Source organism: Hippocampus guttulatus, chromosome 11 (assembly GCF_054856545.1).
Source record: "Hippocampus guttulatus isolate MCC_2025c chromosome 11, RoL_Hgut_1.0, whole genome shotgun sequence".
Lineage (NCBI taxonomy): Eukaryota > Metazoa > Chordata > Actinopteri > Syngnathiformes > Syngnathidae > Hippocampus > Hippocampus guttulatus.
The window spans coordinates 12,099,060-12,120,819 of record NC_141271.1 but is presented as its reverse complement, the minus strand read 5'-3'; the positions used below and the strand labels follow the sequence as shown (position 1 = coordinate 12,120,819).

Here is a 21,760-nt window from a genome sequence, read left to right as displayed (position 1 = left end):
GGATTGCACATCCTCACTGTCAGATAAACAGAGTGGAAAATTAAGATTAAAAATATGGTAATTTCATTTGAGGCAGCAGGCAGCCCCTTCTCACTGGCCCATTATGCTATTGATTAACACCCTCCCCGAACCCTCCACCCCAATTCCATTTCTCTTTTTCAATGTAAACTTTAATCTATTTGCAAGGCAACAATTCAACTCCCGGGAGGCTCTTTGAGAGTAAGTAACCATTTAATATGACACTGGCTCAACACTCACTGGCTTTAATGAATTGTCCAAATCTCCCTTTCGCCGCGTGTGTGCGTGTGTCTAGCGCATTACAAGCCAAATGTGTGGCTTTTTCTAAGCGCGGCTCATCCGTTCTCAGCTCTTCCTGCCATTCCACAGTTATGTGCATCTTGCTTACTAATTGCGCCGGTGCCGCTATTGACAAAATCACGTTGTATTTCGACCGTTGTGATGATTGTACCACTGACATGTCAAATTGACCAAAGATGCCACACAGTGCTCTCAAACACACCGTTGGAGTGACGCCAACAAATTTGAGACAGGAAAGACAAAAAGTCAAAGTCAAGGAAGGACATTTTTATTGCATGTTCATTATATTTCATCTAAAGACATGTCACACAGTGCTAATAATCTTTCATAAATGAATAATACATAAAATATTGCATCTATCTATCTCTCTCTGTACACACACTCACACATTAGAGGTGCAGCAGATACGACACTTTGGTGTTACGGCTCAATTTCTTTTTTTTAAATTAGAACATTCATGCATTTTTATTTTTGTTCCTATATTCAGTCGATACTTCTATTTTTCCCATCATAAAAGATGATGGAGATATCAGGTTTTCAGTCTAAAAGAGTAACAACGTCATTCCTTAAGCTTTTTGGGACTCCAGAGAACCATGTTGAGACCCATCAACCATAAAGAAAACATGGAACAGTTCTGGACAGCCGGCCTAGAAAAATAAGTTTAGGGGCCGGTTACACTTCATCCAGGAAGTCACAAAGGAACCGAGGACAACATCTGAGGAACCACAGGCCTCCCTCACCTCCATTAAGAAAAAAAAAATAGTAATAATAACAAATAACATGAATGATTCCGAATACTTTTGGGAGTATACTGCCAAAATGAAAGTTAAAATGTTTATAATGTGCGTGTTTCATTACAAGCTGGTGTAAATTTAATAGCATTTCAGAAAAAGAACATCATACCAACTGTCAAACTTGGTGGTGGTAGTGTGATAATATGGGGCTGCTTGCTCAATCAAGACCTGGACGACGTGTTGTGATTGCTGGAACCTTGAATTCTCCTCTACAACAGAAAATCCTGAGGGAAAATGTTCAGCCATCAGTTTGTGACCTCAGCTTGAAGCGCACTTCTGCAGCATGATAATGATTCAAAACACGCCAGCAAGTCAACTTTTGAATGGCTGGAAAACAAAATGGAGGTTTTGGAGTGGCCTTAGTCAAAGGCCCGGCTTGAATCCAATTGAAATGCTGCGGCATGACCATTCATGCTCGAAAACCCTCCGGTGTTGCTTAATAAAAAGCAATTCCACAAGGATGGGTTGGGCCAATAGCTCCACAGAGTCGTGAAAGACTCAATGCCGTTTGTAGAAAATGCTTGATTTCAGTGGCTGCTGCTGAGGGTGGCCCAACCGGTTATTAGACTCAGGGGGCAAGTACAGAATTTGAGAAGCGGGCAAATTTTTCCAACCCTGTCTAGTCAAGTTGAAAAATCAAACAAGGCTTTTAGGTACAGTGGTACCTCTACTTACGAACGTCTCTTCATATGAAATTTTCAAGTTACGAAACACCTTAACAAGAAAATATTGCCTCTTGTTATGAAATAAATTTCAAGATACGAAAGGTAAAAATACAGTATGGGCTGCTACTCGCAGCTCCGAGTTTCCTGAACGCAACAAACTTATAGCTGCTCTGCCATTGGCGATTACCGAGCATCTTCCTGGCATCCCATTGGCTCAGCGAGACCTTTACCGTATGTGTCTATGTGTGTAGACAGATAAATAGATAGATATGTGTTTATGCAGCATCCTTGTCATTCATCCCTCGGGTCATAAGGCGTTCCGATAGTTTTACGTAAATGTGAATCACCCAGAAAAAGTGTTCACCAGTCGGGCCAGCGCTCCCTATGCTGATGTTTGCCTTGGACATTTTCGAAGGATTGTTAAAAGCTGACAAAAGCAAACGTCCTTGGATCAGCTCTTTACAAAATGCCAGGCAAACACCTCTTCTGAGACAGAACATTAGCTACAGAGGACATTTACATGGAAAACGCATCTCTACTTACAAAAAATTTCTAGTTCCAGCACCAATTAATTTTGTAAGTAGAGGCACCACTGTATTATATTTTCAGGGCAGATGACATGCGACGTTTCAAGCAATCCGTTGAGGCTGACAAACAGTACGTTGGTCATGTTGCTCAAAGTACGAGAAGACTCATAATTTGAAAGAAAGTGCAAACACAAGAAGTGGAAGGCAAACTCATTAGCTAGCTCTCCTTTCCTAAATAATACCAAGCTCACCTGTGTGTAGTTCAAACAGGGAGAATTAAAGCTGTCACTTGTTTAGTGCAATGGAATAAACATTCAATATGTGCACTCTTTCAATCTCCGGCACAGGATTGAATTCCCACTGAGAAGCCCACAGTGCAGTACAGTAACATAGCACGGTGTTATCAGTAAACAGTCACGCTATCAATAAAGGCACAGACACACACTAAAGTGGACGATTTCAATGCTCAGCCAAATAAATAAATACTTCCGGTAGGGCTCGGTCGTAGGCGGCGGTCAGAGACGCTCTCCAGAGTGTCAGAGAGACGTCTCAAAGACGACGTCCTGGAGGTGGCGGGCCTTGCGTTTTTTGTTCTCATGCACCTGCAAGCATACCGGGGAAAACGGTGTCACGGAATATGAGCACACAATCACGGCGGCGATCTGTTGGCGGCCGCGTTTATGACAGCTGCAGTCAGCGCTGACTTGAAGGGATATGTCAGCCGCTCAAGCATGCCAGAGTGGCTTATTTAACTGGGAAAACGTTCAGTCCTGCTGATAGTATGGAACCGTTTATCTAGCAAGCCTTGAATTCTTGGTACAAATAGTCAGGAACTGAACGACTGCAAGGAAGATGACATTACCTTTCCTTCAATATGACTTTATATTTACCGACTGGTTTCACCTCAGTTTGTGTGTGTCAATCAAACATATCATAAGGAAACAATGTATTGGTTTTAAACATGCTAACATTATGCCCCTATGATGGTGCTAATATACAGTATATATTTTTAAATGTAAAAAGCATCTTCCTTCACTCAACGGGGAAATCACTTCATTTTGGGGGCAGTATGATGGTCTAGTACAGTGGTTCTAAACTCGTTACCCCGGGACCCGCATTTTCCTATCGTTCCAAAGTTGCGACACACTTTTGTAGACATTAAGTTATTAAGTTAAGTTTTGTTTAAAAAACAGCCTGTGAAAACACATCTGTTGCAGAATACAACTATATAAACACAGTTTCATGTGCGTCTGATGTACTGCTGAAACCTGATTTCTCGCTATGATGTCCTCCAGTCAGAGGCTGAGCTGCACTGTATTTGTTTACGAAGTTAACTCGTGGCTAAAGCATGAGGCAGCTGCACTACAACAGTTTTGAAATTAGAACACATTGCATGTTCACAAGTGTCGGATTTTACTTGACTTTGGCTATTTGTCTTACCCACGATAGCAAACGCTTTGAAGGCCAGAATAAAGCCTGATGGTTTAGAGGTTGGTCAAATATAGCATTAAATGTCATATTTGTGGAGTCACTTGCGTCCTTGGAACCACGAGGAAAAGCATCCAGCTATGAACGTAATCCAACGCTGACATTTTTGTGTGCTTTTCTATTAAATTCTTGTAAGAACACAATGCCATTCACCAGCGGTGGAAAGTTTGGAAAGAAAAAAAAAACAGGAAGTCGGTAAGGCACAATATCCAGAGAGGGGGTGGGAGAGCCTCTTAACGTGCACAAAGCAGAAAGAGGTTGATATCAGATTATTGAATGTGTATAAACTTGAGTGACAACCATAGAAACTTGTCACACAACATTTCAGTATTTAATGTAAAAGTGGTGCTAGACAGTAATCTGATGAAAGGGGAAGCGGCGTACAATGCGGGAAAGGAAAAGGGAAAGGCTTGGACAATACGTCGCTGCCAGTGGAGCAGTGTGCAGACTAACAGCACAGCAAATAATAGCGCAGTGTGCTGACTCTTTCAAATCACTATTTTACTCATTTCACTCCTCTGGCTGACGAGATGGACTGGAACTGATAAAGTTGTGAGAAAATGAAATGATGCCCACTTTTTCTCATTGCACAAAGGCCCGTTTGAAGTCGCAATGCAATGCTATCTGCGGCCCCAGACAGATGCGCAGAGAATGGCGCTGAACAATGACGAGCCCGCCGCTCTTATCGCCCGTCAGTGTCCGAGGGGGAAATACATCACAAATGAATTTCACAGGGAAAAATATGGACATTCTCTATTACAGTAATCCCCATAGAAAGTTTATCCCCAATCACCATGAAGTTAAACAACATTTTTCTTCAGGAATCATCTTTAAAATGATCTCAAAATTACGTGGAGCGGGTGGAAGATTACATGGACACTTTTTGTGATCATATCCGAGGATGACAAATCTACAAAGGGACCAGTTCTGTTGAAATTAATGTTCTGGTGGCGGCAGTACTTTCACAGAAAATGATAGTCAAGTGTCCTTACATTGCCGCCTCATCTTTTGATTCACTGTATTATTGCGACAGTGGAGTGCCGGGTTAGCTGTTTGGTAGGGTTTAATAATCCTATCACTTCGAATGCAATACCAATGCACTTGTGTCAAATATTCACATTTTTGTGATTTATGCAGCCGCTCAAATGTTGAAAATCCTGCACTGGTAGCGTCGCGTAATACTAGGTTTTTCGTATAGAAACAATTGTGTCAATACCGTAAATTGTTGTGTGGTTATTGTGTGGAAATTGTCACATGACCGTATTTTCACGAGTATACGGCGCACAGTATTAATAGGCACAGTGTCAGTTTTGGGTGCTATTTCTGTATTTAATACTTACACAAGATGCACCGCATTATTGGACGCAGGCATGGTAAAATGTATGCTAGCTTTAAAACATATGGTAGCTTGCATGCACGCTAGCAACGGGAGCAAAACTGAGTTCGGTGGTACTTTATTCAAGGATTTAACAATGTATTCACATTATTTTTTCGATGAATCCTCATCCTCAAACCCCACGGGAGCGGAATATTCAATCCTACGGGTTTGAGGATGAGGAGGGTGGCCAAGTTTTTCCTTGTCGTCCGTCGCAAATTGCTGCGCCGCGGAATTCTTTGCCTGGATGGCTAGTCGGCGCCGTTTGATGAAACGAAAGCACCAAGATGGACCTCCTTCAAAATGTTCGATTTTCATTTCGACGGTGACTGTAGAGATGCTTCTCCCGGCTGTTCTTTGACCGTGAGTCCGTTGCTCGATTCGGTCCTCTGAAACTCAGCTTTGTCTTCTTGAAACTCATTCTCCTGCTTCCTCCACGTGCAAAACATGGATTCATCCATCCATCCATTTTCCGAACCGCTTGATCCTCAGTAGGGTCGCGGGGGGTGCTGGAGCCCATCCCAGCTGTCTTCGGGCAGTGGGCGGGGGACACCCTGAATCGGTTGCCAGCCAATCGCAGGGCACACAGAGACGAACAACCATCCACGCTCACATTCACACCTAGGGACAATTTAGAGTGTTCAATCAGCCCGCCATGCATGTTTTTGGAATGTGGGAGGAAACCGGAGTACCCGGAGAAAACCCACGCAGACCCGGGGAGAACATGCAAACTCCACACAGGGAGGCCGGAGCTGGAATTGAACCCGGTACCTCTGCACTGTGAAGTCGACGTGCTAACCACTGGACTACCGGGCCGCCTAACATGGATTCATTTAGCGTAAATTCTCTCACTCACGGCTGCTCGATTTCCATGGTCCTCCGCGTAACTGATATATATTGTCACACAATATTTAAGTTTGAACTGTGCTTCATAGGCGTGCCTCTTCATAGGTGCCATTTTCCGGGGTCTGAAGTTGTTTTGCCCAATGCATGTACCGAGGCATGTTAAGGCAACATTGCTGTGAAATGAGGCCTTCAAAATAAAAGCATGCCAGTACAATAGCAGCGTCACCATACTTTCTTTAGCCCAATGTTGGCTCTTTTAGCAGTCACACGCAGCATTTTGTGCTTGTTTATTGAATGTGGCTGCTAAACAAGCCACCATGTGGCCAAAGGAAGTGTTTTGAAGGTCCAACTTTTGATCGGATGTGTTTCGTCGATGCTGCCTGAACAGAGCGGGAGGGTTATTGCCTTGAGTCGGCAATTAAAGATTACATTGTAGAACACGCCTTTGGAACCAGTTTTTTTTTTCTCAACTGACAGAATGCTTTGGATGAATTATATTTTGGATGTACAAAAGCTGGTACTATTAAAAAATCAAATCATATGAACACCAAGTCTTGCAAAACCCGAGCTTCAACCGTACTACATTTTTGCTGATGTCGGGAAAATATTGTGCCAATACCGTATTGTAATACGATCACTTTTGCTGGGAAAATATTTAGTTGGTATTTTTTTCTGAATTACCTGTTTTGCCGCGTGCAGCAGTGAGGCAGCCTCGGCTCGGCCTGTCTGTTGGACCATTTGGTAGAAGAGCCCATCCTGATTCTGGAGCAGCACGTAAGGCTCATCATATTCATGGATCTTACCGGCATCTAGGACCTGCAATCCCACATGCAACTTTAGTAGTATTTTGCTCGTGCCAGCACGTGTGTTTTACTCGGAAGGTGTCATTTTAGGTGGCTCATGTTGACTTATCTTGTGCGTGTTCCTGCAAGACCAATAGCATCTATACTGTTTGCCATGTGACAGTCGACTGTTGAGTTCCCGAGACTGATGATTAGATTACCAGCCATGGATTGATTTTGTCAAATCCAACAATCACATTCTTAAGAAGGCTCCTGAAAATAACTGTCATTTCTATGTGGTCACCTGAGAACCACACAATGAAGGAACTGCAATTTTCACATGATCAAGTCTCTTTCTCTTATAAACGTATAAAGCAAAAGTGGTATAGCAGATGGGTGAACGGGTGGTTTTTGGAACTGCATGCGAGACAGGGCCCAACAAAAGACGGATTCATATACAGACCGCAGGTTGTAGCATTCCCAGACCTGATTTTGACTCAGGATACACAAGGAGTTTGCATATTTGGCAACCTCGCAACATCAGTACTGGAACCAGGCTCTTCTCTTTATGTAGTTTGCCCAGAGTTTAATGTCAATCCTGGGGCATTTAACACTAGCGTGTGACTCAGCTGCCCAGGTGCTTGATATTTGGCTATTTTATGGTGACCAGACAAGTGCCTGGTCCCGCAGAGCCCTCCATAGCCTCTTGACAACCACTGCCACAAATGGCACTAATTGGCACCTCTGCAGGCAGTTGTAGGAAAAGGACCAAAGTTAAAGTGGCACGAGAGCATGCTCAACAAGAGGAAACACAGTGAGGGAGAAAGACAGTGGAGCTGTTACAAAATGGAATGATTGAATTCAGTCTCTGCGGAGGTTTGTTGCAGAGCCTCCAAATATAAAAGGTGGCTTATAGCCGGAATGAGTCGTCTTCACAGACTGAGTACTTAATTTTAGTTGTATGTTTCCAGTGAATGTTAAAATGTTATTCGGTGTCTGTAGAACTTACAAAGGTTTTATAACAGCCACAGTTTGACTTTGCAACAAAGTTGTTTTGGAATTGGAACATCTTGGATTGTGTTCTGGTCAATAGATTCCACTATAGGATGTGGGGAAATGAACCCTTTCAGGGACAGTGGTTACTACAGTGGACAACTTCTCATGTTATCAGGTTACAGGGTACATGAAAGGGTTAAATAAACTTTGTTCACGTCACAGTACAGTGAAGTTTGCTTTCAAAACACAAGCAGAGGCAAATCTGAATCCATCATGAAAGCATCATCCGTATGAGTTCGAACCTTGAAGATGCCGGACGATGGAAATTTACCGGCTGGCAACCTACCAGTATTCTGTCACAGTCGATGATGGTGTTGAGCCTGTGAGCAATGGTGAGGACGGTACACTCTTGAAACTTGCCCCGGATGGTCTGCTGGATCAGGCTGTCAGTTCTAAAGTAGCACAGAACACAACACCTGAGAACCAAACACTCTTCCAAAAGCGCCCCGGGCAGGGATTTTACGTGGCACACTACAATGCAGCAAGGTATGTGTGGCTGCAGATGTGACAAAACAAAAAGAACTCCCTTGCAAAGTGTCGTCAGGATGTTTAGTGGGGGAAAGACAATGTAAACACTAAATAACATTCAGATTGTCTGACTTTCTGACATGAGTGTTGATGTGTCTGCTTAGAATTTCTTCGATTATTGTTTCTCACTGGAGGATACAGGTTGGAGTTTTGATCGCCTTAAAACCTTCATAATTGTAGTTGATAACACAGAATGAGGCAAAAATTGTCCAAAAATCTCCTGTGACCTTGGGTCCACATTGGCTGTCGCCTCGTCCATGACAAGGATGCGGTTTTTGCTCAGGATGGCTCTGGCCAAACACAGCAGCTGCCTCTGGCCCATGCTGAAGTTGGAGCCCGACTCGGTCAGCAGCGTCTCCAGCTTATTAGGCAGTTCCTCCACCACTGCCTTCATCTGCACCTGCGGAGAGGCAGAGCATGGCCCCCGGCCCTTCACAACTGCCGTATAAAGGCTTCCTGCGGAGATGCCTTTAAAGAGCCATCCAAACACACCCATTAACCGCCTGGCACAATGCAAGGCCAGGTCCACCGATGACCTTGGCCAGTGCTCTCTTGTGGCCAGCCTCTAGCTTTAATCCAGGCCACCAAACCCATTCAGAGGCCGGACCAGGAGCTGAAGCCCTTCACTGTGGGGTGGGGGCGTGGTGGAGGCTTCATCCTGATTGGCCTGACTGCCCAAATACATCTCCCCCAGCACTTTCAATGCTTCCCAGTTACAAGCTGCACATTGAGCAGGGCCCCATGGCCCTAATGGGATTTCCCCCCATGACTTGTGGCGAGCAGGGAGGCTGAATGGCGGCATTGTACAAGGGGACAGAGGGATCCCCCCCTGGGCCGGCAAGGGGGAATCATTCAGAGACAGGCTGGAGTACCTCTTGGAGTGCATTCCACAGGTCCTCATCTGTGTGCTCGCTCAAAGGGTCCAGATTCTTCCTCATGGTGCCCGTGAAGAGAACTGGGTCCTGTGGATAGATGGATATAGAAAGAGAAGGCCGTGGCCGGGAAAGATAATGACGAGGGCTAGGATGCATGAAAGGGTTAAGACGGCCTTTATGGAGCGCATCTAGGAAATGTGGGGGGGAAAGATGATCACAAAAGGCTCGATACACTCAGGAGTCCCATTCAATGCTTTGGCAAACTGTGCTTCACTATGTTGATCTTTTACTCGAAGAAAAATAGGGCGGCAAAGTGAAGACAATAGATTTTGTACAGTAGCCAAATTGCTAAAGATTAGTGATTGTCGTCTTAAAATAACAGTCATGTACGTGTATGAAACGGCTGTCGCGTAAAGTGGGACTCTATCCGAGACACACACGCACGCCTGTAGCAAGGATGTGGCATGTACAGCCCTCTTAGGAGTTGAAAATATTACCATGTGAAGAAGCAGCCCCAAATGTATGTGAGAGGAAGCCACAGTTCACAGTGCAACACAGGCAAGCATGGGAAGGAGATTCTAACCCAACACAGGAAGGCCACAGCCGAGGTTCAAACAACACCTCAAACATGCTGAACACTAGGTCACTGTGTGTGGTGGCAAATATGATTACCGGTACTAAGACAAAATGCAAAGGTAGAATTGCAACTTGACTACTAACATTCGTACTCGGAGCACAAGTATGAAATAAGGCGAACCAGTTAAACGCATGCTAGGTTTGGTAACTTGACACTGAGTTGTACTACTTTCACGAAGGGTCTGCTTTACTTCATTTAAATTATGAACACGATATCCTCGAAACAATTATTTTTGAAATACATGACATGCAGTTTTAGGCAGTGATATAGAATCGGGTATCCTTGGCATTTTTGATGCATTTTATTTTTATTTTAACCCATGTCTCAACATTTTCATAGGTAAAGAGACAAGACGGCACATCTTCCTCCCATTCCTACAAAAATAGCACTTTTAGAACTTTACCTGTGCCTTCGATGTTCCGCTGCTTTATTTCCAGCAAGTTTTTTTTTTTATTCCTAGCCCTGACAGCAAAAATAGCAGTGTGCCATTAAGCCAGTTGAAGTCCCAATTCAAACTAGTTTTGTGACATCCTCTAATTGAGGATTTGCCGTTCTGTCGGATGAAAAAGCGCTTTCAAGCACAACTTTCCATTCAGCGATTACGTGCTTCACCAATTCTAAGCCCTCTGTATAATGCACGCATATATAAATATATACGTAAATATGTATATATTTATATTTGAAATGTCTCTTTTTAATTCCGTATGCTAATACAAGAGTATCCTACTCAAATCTGTGTCTACCAAATAATAAAACTCCTCACTGCAGGGTGTATCGCAAGCATATCTCATTCTGTAAGTTCTACAAGGGAAAAGAAGGAAACCTAAAATTACATCCCACTCTTTTCCATATGACAGGTTGACTGGATATCGTGTCATCTTTGACATACAGAGAGCAAAAGGGTTTTCAAATGAATGTGGGCGCATCCAAGCGGTTTGTAAAACTTGATGCTATGCGGAGAAACATCTCATAAAAGCATGTAGTTACACTTGGGATTTTCCTTGCAGGAGCGAGTCAACACAGTCACATCACATCTATCTCAAATTAGTTGGGACCAGGAGGAAAAAGTTTCTCCGAAGCGGCGGCGTTGCCAGAAAACTATCAAATCCGCTGCGATTCATTAATGAAAGTGTTTTGGGCATTTTGGCTGTGATGGGGGGGGGCTAAGTGACGGCGTACAAGGGGGCTCTGACTGTGAGGATGGGGAGACTTCGTCTAAGCAGCTTTCGCATGTTTTGGGGGTAGAGGGCTAATCCCCTGTCAGGGATGGGGAGCTGCTCTCTTTGCAGTGCGGGCCGTGGGAGTCTCCTCCCCTGCCTCCGCTCGGCTGACACTCACCCGCGGGCTGGCATTTTCCTAATGCCGTATCACTTTCAACAAGCGGAAATAAAGTTCAACTGTCTCAAGGCGTCCGTTTGTCTCACTTTGAGAAATCCTCTGAGTGACAACTCTTTCTTGTTTAAGATTTTAGGCAAGGTGCATCAAGCGGCCAAAAGCATGAGGGTTGATGTCGACAGTGACGCAGAATGGTTCAAAATGAACAGCCTCATAGTACAAGAGAGAGTATAAAAACGTGCGCTCCCGGGCGACCAGATGACACTTGTACCAGCACACACTGAAAAGTTGGCCGCACTTGCGATCATAGTGGGAGCAATGTCGAGCCCTGTACTGGCTAATCCTGCTTGCGTCTGCTCTCTCATGAACGTTTTCATCCTGTAACCTCCCAATCCCGTCGTTTGAGGTAAAGTGGAGTCCCATCCCGTGGGAATAAGGCAGCAGAAATATTTTAAAGTGAAACGATTCCATTCAGTTCAATTCGATGCACTCACATCTTATAAATCAAAACCGATTTTTGCGATCCAAGCTGGTTTATGTTGCTAGTTTGTTGTTAGTTAGGATAATTATTTTTGAGCTCCAGAGACATTGGATTGGTTGTTCATTCACCATTTCTGCAAAGATTTTTGTGGTTGTTGGTAGAGTAACTACACTCTAATTCTGCTTCCGTATCCTGAATGCATGAGAAAATCCTACAGTTGGACGATGGGATACGTCGGCCATCTATAAGCAGTTCGTATGTCGACTTATCTGCTAGTTTATGTTCATAATGAAAAGTGGCGATAAGCCCACCTGTGGAATGATGGACATTTTCTGGCGGAGGGTGTGCAGACCAATGTCAGACGTGCGGAAGCCATCAATCGTGATCCTACCCTCGGGTTCTGCCAGGCGGAACAAGGCTGAGATCAGAGAGCTTTTACCAGCGCCGGTGCGTCCCACAATGCCCACCTACAGGGGACAGATAGAAAACTTAACTCACATAAACAGAGAAATCCGCAAAAAGGACCACCTGTTCACTTCCTATGATTTTTTTTGTGTGTGTGTGTGTGTGTGTGTCATTGGACATCTTGTGTGACTGCAGAACAAAAAAAGAAGACTGATTGAAAACAGTTAACCTCCAGTAGGGATGATGTATACTGTAGTTTCTCTTTGTTTCGTAAACTGAAATGTGTGGTCCGGTCCATGAAAAGTTATCTTCTGTGAAACCTTTCTGTGATACAAAGAACTTGCAGACCGCTGTATTGTGGGACACACAGGGCGGGGTTTGCGTCAGTGTTGCTCTACTTGGAAATCCCCACGTGTTTTTGTTGTGGCGGAGCTGTGTGTTTTCACACAATTCTCCAGAGGATGCGGGATAGCGATGACGGATGTTGCTTTTTTTTCCCCCACTCTCGTCTTTTTCACTCTAGTTGTTTGTCACCATCCTTAGGCAGTGTGGGTAGCCACCAACCAAGTCATCCAATTTGGTACGAAAATTTGTCATTGGTTCTAGGGTTGAAATGCAGCAGAGAGCAACCCCCCCCCCCGACCCCCACCGCACAACAATCCTGCACCCTCCCCATGCTAGCGCCAGAACCTCCACACTTATCAAACTATTCATTGTGAAATCAGCCACCCTGCCCAAGCATAGCCATGCAAAACCACACCCCCTTGCATTAAACACAATCCCAATCATCCTCAACCATCTCCATCTCCTTTTCCTTCTCTCTCCATATGCCTTCCCACTCTCTCATAGTGAATAAACACTTGTCACCGGCAGGTAGCTCAAAATGCAAATGTGAACCGAATGGATCCACTCGAACAGTCTTAATTACAAGATATATATTCCATGAATCACAAATGGTATAGTCCTGGAGAATCAGCCACACAATATGCTGTCCTTTAATAATTGATTGGGAAAGAATGCCAGGTAACAATGAAGCACGGCCCACCTTCAACACGAGCCGCATATCACCCTGCGTCATGGGCTGTGCACACCAATGAGGAAGATCTTGCTTTTTTAAACAAGCACTATGATTATTTATAAGGAGCCGAGCATTGTGTGGACCTCCTTCCTTTGTACAGTGAAACACAATCCATTCTGCAATGCTGCTTCACTTCCAAGTTGCTTTCTTCCTGAAATAAATTTTCCCCAAAACAAATAATGTAGTGTGAAGTAATTTAGTCCAGCCATATACCTTTTCTCTGGATGGGAAGACCACAGTCAAGTTCTTGAGGACCAAAGGCTCACTGGCACTGTAGGAAAAGTTGACTGAGTCAAACGTGATGGAGCCTGTCTTGGGCCAATCATGCGGCGGCATTGTGTCTGTCTCCCAGGGTGCTTCGCTCTTCAACTCTGCGTATTCTACCACCCTCTCCACGGATGTCATCTACAAAGAAAAGAAAAAGTTCAATATGGTGTTGAATTTTTCATTTTGCCAAGACATTTTGGACAATGATGTGAGATTGAGTCCAAAAATGAGACTGAACCACAATTCCGATGTGCCCTTGGACTTTTTGCTCGTGTAAACTGTGTTTTTGAAAGTTGTGCTTCAAAGTGATCTCGCACCATATTCTCGATCTCCGCACTTTGTCTGACGCCCCACTGGAACATGCCAGTCAATGTCACCGCATATGACAGAGCCAGGCCAACTGCGCCAGGGTCCATATCTGCAATGAAGAAACACGATCGGATGTCTGGAGTGCGTCACATGACTACAGGACATCTATTCAGTACCATCACCGAAGTAAAGGCAGCCAAAGGCAGTAAAGGTGATGAAAATGGAGCAAATCCCATCAAGGCGCACGGCTAACCAGCGAGAGGTCGTCAGGAACAAGAACCAGGCCTCTGTTTGCAAACACGGATGTTTAATTCCAGAACACAGTCACGTATTTGAGAATGAAATGATTTGACATTCGTCGTAAGCATGCTGCGGGGTACACACATCCGGATAACTAAGATGAATTTGAGATTTTTTTTCCCCCTTCCGCGTGTTCAGCAAATCCAGTGCTGTGGTGTGTGTTGAATGTTTGTAAATGTTAAACCTGTTAAATATTTCTTTGTGTGGTGTCAACACTTGGCGTGTTTGTCCAAGCAGCAGACTCTGCGATTGTGACTTTAAACGGAACGTTAGCCAATTAAGAAGCAACCTGAAGCTTGCACTGTTCCCAGAACACAAATAGAGGAGCAATTGGGTGTGTTGAAAACGGGTCTCCCAAGTCATTGAGAGAAAGAATTTGAAATCACAATGAAGTTACCTTATAAGCTAGCAGTTAGCCTCGGTTCTTCTCTTTCTCTTCCTACTACAGAGAAACCTCGGTTGATCTCAATTCGAGACTGGCAGCAAACTGTAAACTCAAGCATTGTGTCTGATTTCAAATAATCAGTTCTAGCCTTCGGGCAAAATTAGACTGAACTTTTTTTTTTAATATAGTACACTATAGCAATGAGTCAAAATGTGGTGTGTTGCTAGCAAGTTCAATAACTTAGTGTTAGCCCTTTTGAATAAAATATGTATTGCTAACATTACTGGCGAGCTCTTGCTCGTTTATCCAAACCAAGAATAATTTTCCTTCCTCTGTGTCTTTGGCCACATTGGGTACCTTTCTTGCCTTTTTGTTCTGAATGATACAATTGTACAGAACAGATTTTTCGAAACCAATGTCTCACAATGGAGAAATTCCCAATTTACAGCAGCAAAATTATGAAAGGGAGAAGTAGAAGAACAAAAAGTATATGAATATTTTGTAAAAAAAAAAAAATCATATTTGTGAACCACGGTTCTGCTGCACTACTCTTTATTCTTTGTATTTTCCTGCAGTCTGTTTTGTGTTGGCTTATATTAAGTACACTCCAACAGTAGCAAGAACATGCGTCCCAATTTATTTGTATTTTTTTGGTCATGTGTGGGTTTTCCATTTTAAAAGTCGGTATGCTTGTACCCCGCTTAGCTGAGCGACTAAAAAGTCTTATGACCTGAGTGAAGATCTTGATAGCTGTCAAACATCTCCTGAAACCTCTCCTGAACCTTAAATGCTCGGATGGTGCTGAGACCTTGGAGGGAAGAGGAGAGGTGGGAGAAGACGGGACTCCTTGCTGCAGGAAATCAATAAAGATGCACATTTAGCATTTGAACATCCACATTAAAAAAAAGCTCGGTCTGCACTCGCATCCCCCTGCAATTTCATTTAAATAATGGACAGTGTTTCAATAGAGCGCAGCCTAGCAAAGACTTGAAATGTTAGCTTGTGATATTCACAGCTTCTATATTAAAGCGTTTTATGGAAATGTTGCAATTCAGCTGTCTTTTGTTTGCATTTGTCAGCTTCACAAAGCCGAAATGTTTCCGCTTAAAAGCTTTATTCTTAAAGATGACACAAGCTATTGGACCGTTGTGCATTTAGGCCTTTGCACCGCAGCCTCTAAATAGGAACTCAAGCCCAGTCATGGCCACTTGGCATTTTCCCCATTGTACCTGATGTCATGAACTCCCATCTCTTGAGGAAATTGCGTGTGGCCGAGTCATAGGCCAGCGCCACCTTTAGCCTTTATGCTAATGACCGTGGAGCACCTCAATGGTCTATTAGCATTCCTGTGGTCCGCCTTTGTCTCCCACTACCAATAGACATGCCTACCCCTGAAACCCCCCCCCCCCACCCCAAACAAAAAAATTACTGGTCGCCTCCAAGCGCTTGATGTCCCTGGAAGTCTGAAGGTAGTAACGTCGCAACCACAGGAAGGCGGCGAAGAGAGGAACAAACGGGATGAGGATCCAGGGCATGATGATGGCGGACACTATGACCACACCGAGGACTTGCAGGAACACCTGAGGAGAAGAGAAACAACAGCAACTTTTAAGGTCTGACTGCACGTCACCGTTTTCTAATAAGGTAGCAGCAGGCCAGGTGACTCACTGCATGCGTGGAAGGAAAACCACAGCAGCGCTAATTTTCACTTAGGAGCAGGTGAGAATTTAGCACTTAACCACAGCTCATTTCCCAGCAGCCCCTGCGGCGGAGCCTTCAACACCTCCGTCCCCTTAAGCAGAGGTGGCAGGCACGAGGCCAGGCGACAGTGACTGGCCACTGGCCACCAGGAACCACACTCTGTCTTCCACAATAGCACAATGACTCCACAGCTTGGTTAGGATCTGACACACTCACACCAACATTGTCATTAAGACTTCATAGGAATTCAATGAAGGGTCAAAAGTAAGATAGAAATGTGCTTTTAGGATCATGTCTTCATTTTGGTAGGTGACAGTAATTTCATTTACGTGTCACTTTTTATTGAGATTATTACATGATAAAAAAAAAAAGAAGAAATGGGTGGGCTGGTGACTCGTGCTTAGCAGAGCGACCTCACAGTTTTGAGGTTCTCGGTTGGAATATGTTCTTTGCATGTTCTCCCTGTGCTAGTGTGAGTTTTTTCTGCACATTTGTTCGCATTCTAAAACCATGCAGGTTAATTGTCGAGTCTACATTGTCAGTAGGTCTGAATGTAAATACTGTATGAATGGTTATTAAATGGTCTGTTGCGAATGAGATTTGCAACTGGCTGGCACTCTGCCTCCTGCCCAAAGTCAGCTAGGATAGGCTGGGAATATTGGGGGTTGAATAAACAAATTGATTGGTTCGATTGGTTCATCTTCTGATAAGATAGGTGATTGAAAAAAAATATATATATATATATATATATTTTTTGTTTTGTTTGTTTTGTTTTTTTCATCGCTGATCGGTGATAGGCTCCAAATCAGGAGGTTCCTGACCATGTACTTTATAGGTACATTTTTTAAAAATAATTGAATCATCTTTGCCGCCAGTAAAATGTAAACACGTGCATTTATTGACCACAACATCACAACACTTACCAAAAGAAATACTTTTACCTTTCATTCTCACTGTGTGATAAGTATTTCTACAACTGCCGGTGAAATGTCTGCAGTTTGTAACAACAGATGCCTTCTCCTTGACGAATCAAAGTTGACACCTTAACACTCTTAAATTAAAGAGACAGTCAGTCGAAAGACATTGAACTTAGCATTACGCTGTTGCCTTTCACCCATTCCCTGAACCTTAATTACAGGAGACTATTTGTATTTAGGCACACATTTAAGCGCAATGACTTTCGGGGTTCATTTTATTTTATTTTTTTGTGATGAAAAGGCCTCCATTCCATTTGTGGGTCAGATAAGAGGATATTACCAGTGGAACCACTGGCGTGGTGGAGCCCACACAATCAAGCGGGGAGTGGAAACTACAGAGCACATCCGATCCCGAGAATTTCACACTACATAAGTTTCAATCTGAGCCTTGATGGAAGGCTAGCAGACTGCGGAGAGAGATGGCATACGGGCCATTACTGCGCGCTATCTGGCCTCCTTCCTTGAGGGTAACACACATGAAGTGAACAAATATCTCCCCGCGCTCCTCTTTACATCATGCTAACTGGTCATTTCAATTCTAATTGGGCTTATTTCACTCAGGATCGGCAGAGTCCGAGCCTAATCTGACAACTGGGGTCATCAAAGGGGACGCATGAGGAAAAGGAAGCGTTAGATAGCAGCCCTCGCTCCTCCTGCTCCCCCTGGGCCTTTCTGTCGCCATGTCCACCCGATTGATGTCATCCATTTTGCCCGGTCTGCCGCTTATCGTGTCAGTATCGGGAACACGGCGGCTCCCGCCCACCACTACACAAAGATGACTCCGATAAGTCATCCTCACCCTCTCAGGCCGCAACCTTATCTCGGCGGCGAAGCCACACAGGAACAGAAAACTCCCAAAGCCACATCCCCTCGCACATAAAAGTGGAGAGACGGAAGAAAGGTTTCGTGTACAAATAAAGAATTAGCGCTAATTGCTCTATAGCGAGGAAAAGAAAGCCACCGCACGCATGTGATTGACTCATTCAAGCACAACTAGCTGTGCGCAAAGTCCATTGCGATCCCCGCGGACCCTAATTGCTTTATTTGCTTTGGCGATACCATCACCTCTTTGATGTCGCAATAAATGGAGAAAATTGAAGTTAATCGTCATATTTGTCTGGGCCAGCGATAGCGCGGCGCAAAGTAAACACTTGGCTTGTAATAAAACATCCCCGCAGACACAAGGAGTCAACCGGCTCACTGCGGCCTCCTTTCGGCTCCCTTTTATTTACTGACAGCGCACCGTGCTTGCCACTGGGAAAAAAGTGCAAACAAAACAGGAAATGAGGGGAAAGCACGGCAAAGAAAACTCCTAAAAAGAAGTCCTCTGTCATTGCCGGATTTTTTTTTTCCTCCACACTTTCCGTGACAGGGTGGCACAATAAGCTGCAAGGGTCAGTGGTACTGAAACAAAACGGGGCTGTTCTACTCGGGCTCTGGAACAATGGAGGTGACCCAATCCATTCTGCTCTGTCTTTGGGCTTTATTTCAGCATTAAATGCCCAGATGCGACCGTCTTTCTTTGGGAGAAATGACTGTGGACACCTCCTTCACATTTTGTCCTTCTGGGCCATATTCACTTCATAAAGCTGCAGTCAATGTGTTTTGTTGCGTGATGAGTAGAGGCTGACACATACTGTGGTGGTCTCGGTCGCTGTCTACATTGGTGGCTCAAGTAGTCCTTGGATTAGAGCCTTTGTGTGCTGTGAAAAGGTAAAAAAAAGTCGCTTATTTGGGCTCAGTCAAGCTGCTGATTTCCAACCCCATCGTGGAAATAAGAGAAAGGCTTTGAAACGTGCTCTCTCCAATGCTCCAACTATAAATCATTTGTGCCCACCATTCAGTCATCCTGCCTTTCTCCTCCTCCGCGACACAAAACACATTTTTAACGACACAGGAGAGCAGGGATTGGTGAATTGCTCACCAATGCAAACGATGCGGACAGAAAGCCCAGGATTCATCATTCTGACACATGGGGAGGTTTTTGGGCGAGGCTGGGCCGGTGTAAAAGGAAGTTCCCAGGCTTGAAGGACCCCCTCAGTGCCTCCCGGCCTGGCTGGGTGTGAGTCACAGCAGTTGAGGTGCTGGACCGAAGCATCATAGGACCACACGTTCACACTGGGAGCATCTCTAGACAATGCGCTCCATCATATGACCATGTGTGCCACTGACTATCTAGAGCCTTCTTTCTTTTCCAGGATACACGGATTTATTATATATCTACCATTATTTGGCACATGCCATGTTTGGGCTTTCAGTATGAGCAATTTGTGTGTGTGTACACACATATATACAGTATATATATATATATATATATATATGTGTGTACACACACACACACATATATCCATCCATCCATTTTCCGATCCGCTTTATCCTCCCAAGGGTCTCAGGGGTGCTGGAGCCTATCCCAGCTGTCTTTGGGTAGTGGGCGGGGGACACCCTGAACCGGTTGCCAGCTAATCGCAGGGCACACATAGACGAGCAAGCATCCGCGCTCGCACTCACAATCCTGCACCTCTGCACTGTGAGGCCGATATATATTCAGACCTATGGACAATTTAGAGCCTCCCATTCACCTAATGTGCACTCGTACCCAGCCAAAGCGCATGAAAGCATGAAGAGAACATGCAAACCCCCCCCACAGGAAAGCCCAAGCCCGAATCCAAACCTCCAACATCAGAACTATAAGGCAGATGTGCGAACCACTCACCCACAGTGCCGCCCTTGGAGAAAATATTCATAGACTATTCTGTATGATTGCTCAGATAGACTCTAGTGAGCCCCATCCCTGGACAGAATAAGCAGGGCAGAAAATGGATGACTAGATAGTAAAATATTACTTTAAATAAGATGTAAGAATCGATTTGTTGCATAACTTAAAATCCATTCCTCAACTACAACTTCCATTTGTATTTTTTTTGTGTCATTAAAACAATGCTCAATTACATACGATGCCAAATGTCACATACATTTCTACACAGGAGCATCTCGTTGACTTTACCAAAATAATTTTAGCAGCGCCTGAAGCTGCGTGGTGCATTCTTGACTTGTTCTGTCACCGGGGCGGTGAAGAACCAGAGAAGAGCCAGTGAAATCCCATCCCGCAGCACTGGCGGTTACGTCAGCACTTCTCATATCCCACAAAGCCGCCGAAGAAGCCTGACACACAATGCGCCGCAATGCACAGACACACACACACACACACACACATATCATCAACAATAATGGAGGGGGGATATCCACCCGCTAGTGTTTTTAAACAATAGCCATCTTCGCTCTGTGTTTGCGAGTGTCCTGTGTACTCAGTTGGTGTCTAGAGCACGATGAACAAACACACCAGCTATTTTCTCTCTAATGATTACCGCGGGCGTTGCTGTTGTAATGTATGAATTATGAGGCAATTTGTCTGCTTTTATTTGCCTCCGGTGAAAACCTCCAACTCTAGTCGTGACAGAACTTGCTTGCTTCAGATGTGTTGTAGCAAAAACGATTGGTAGACCTGACTCTTGTGCAAGAAATAAAAATGGAAGGTCGTGACTGTGCCCCAATTCAGGGGCACCTTACCGTCTGAGGTTTGCGCTTTAAGCCCAATTACATAACAGCGCGCAAAGGCTCATTCAAATGCAGCCTAGCGTTGTATTGCTACCGTTCTTTGCTGCCTCCTACATTCCAAAATATGCTCACTTTAAAATGAAAGTGGAAACCTCCATCATGAAACCCTTTCAAAAAGTCTTTCATATTCCATTTGTAAAAATATGCCCCAAAATTCCAAACCATCCTTATGGTAATGTCACATGAGACTCTGGCAAATCTAAAAGATGTGTTTTGCTTTTTCTTTGGCTTTGATGTGTTTTTGTGTGGCAAAAGAAGGAAAATGTGGTGATTATCGTAGAACACGGAATGGAACTTTGGGAAGCAGTACACAGGTGTGTGTGTGTGTGTGTGTGTTTTGGCTGCTCAGCACCTCATAATAATAATAATAATAATACATTTTATTTATAAGCGCCTTTCAAGACACCCAAGGACACTTTACAATAACAAAAAACACAAAACAATACAATACGGGTTGAGCAGCGGCAGTCAAAACGCGCCAGCGTTCACTCAACCCGGAAGTCAGAAAGAAAACACATATAATCAATAGAATCAATTAAATATCACTTGTTCAGATGGTTGTGTATGTGTATATATATATATGTCAGGCGTCAGTTTCATTTGACAACTGCGGAACCTATTGTAACCCTTCACGATGACGGTAAGACACGACGTTGAAGGATCTAAACGTGCCGCTATGAATGCTTGGCTGCCATAAAACAGCGAGACAGAGCGTATTCCCAATCAGAGCAAAGCCGTTTTCCATATTCAATTTAAGGAGACCAGTGATCCAATCCGAGTGAAGCTTATTTACACACTGAATATTCAAGAGAAAAGCAGCCGTCCTATCTGCCAGGCAGTTTTGACCAACACGAATAGCTGTTAAACCAACTCAAATTAACTTGAGAACACAAAAGGAGGACACCAAGGGTTATTTAAAATCAACTAAGTGTGGCGTAAGACCTTTTAATGAACCACAAAAAACAAACAAAAAAAAAACATCGGGGTTCACGCAGATTGAAGCCCAATCCCTGATT

At 44.2% G+C, this 21,760-nt stretch overlaps 1 protein-coding gene across 8 annotated transcripts in view; it reads right to left on the bottom strand.

The window, feature by feature from the left end:
• Positions 1-570: 570 nt before the first annotated feature.
• The window catches only part of LOC147198101 (ATP-binding cassette sub-family C member 4-like), a 41,843-nt gene continuing 20,653 nt past the window's right edge, over positions 571-21,760 (bottom strand). For 4 of the 8 annotated variants that reach the window (XM_086123424.1, XM_086123428.1, XM_086123429.1 and 1 more), the window contains 11 exons: positions 15,881-16,031; positions 15,182-15,301; positions 13,943-14,053; positions 13,775-13,875; positions 13,404-13,595; positions 12,019-12,174; positions 9,252-9,341; positions 8,607-8,779; positions 8,138-8,243; positions 6,695-6,829; positions 571-2,906 (listed from right to left, as the gene is read on the bottom strand). In XM_086123424.1, the coding sequence (XP_085979550.1) occupies positions 2,841-2,906; positions 6,695-6,829; positions 8,138-8,243; positions 8,607-8,779; positions 9,252-9,341; positions 12,019-12,174; positions 13,404-13,595; positions 13,775-13,875; positions 13,943-14,053; positions 15,182-15,301; positions 15,881-16,031 (1,401 nt within the window). In that variant the 3' untranslated portion in view covers positions 571-2,840. Of the gene's footprint in view, positions 2,907-6,694; positions 6,830-8,137; positions 8,244-8,606; positions 8,780-9,251; positions 9,342-12,018; positions 12,175-13,403; positions 13,596-13,774; positions 13,876-13,942; positions 14,054-15,181; positions 15,302-15,880; positions 16,032-21,760 lie in introns of those variants that run through there. The other 4 variants (XM_086123425.1, XM_086123427.1, XR_015102226.1 and 1 more) reach the window with 4 other exon arrangements.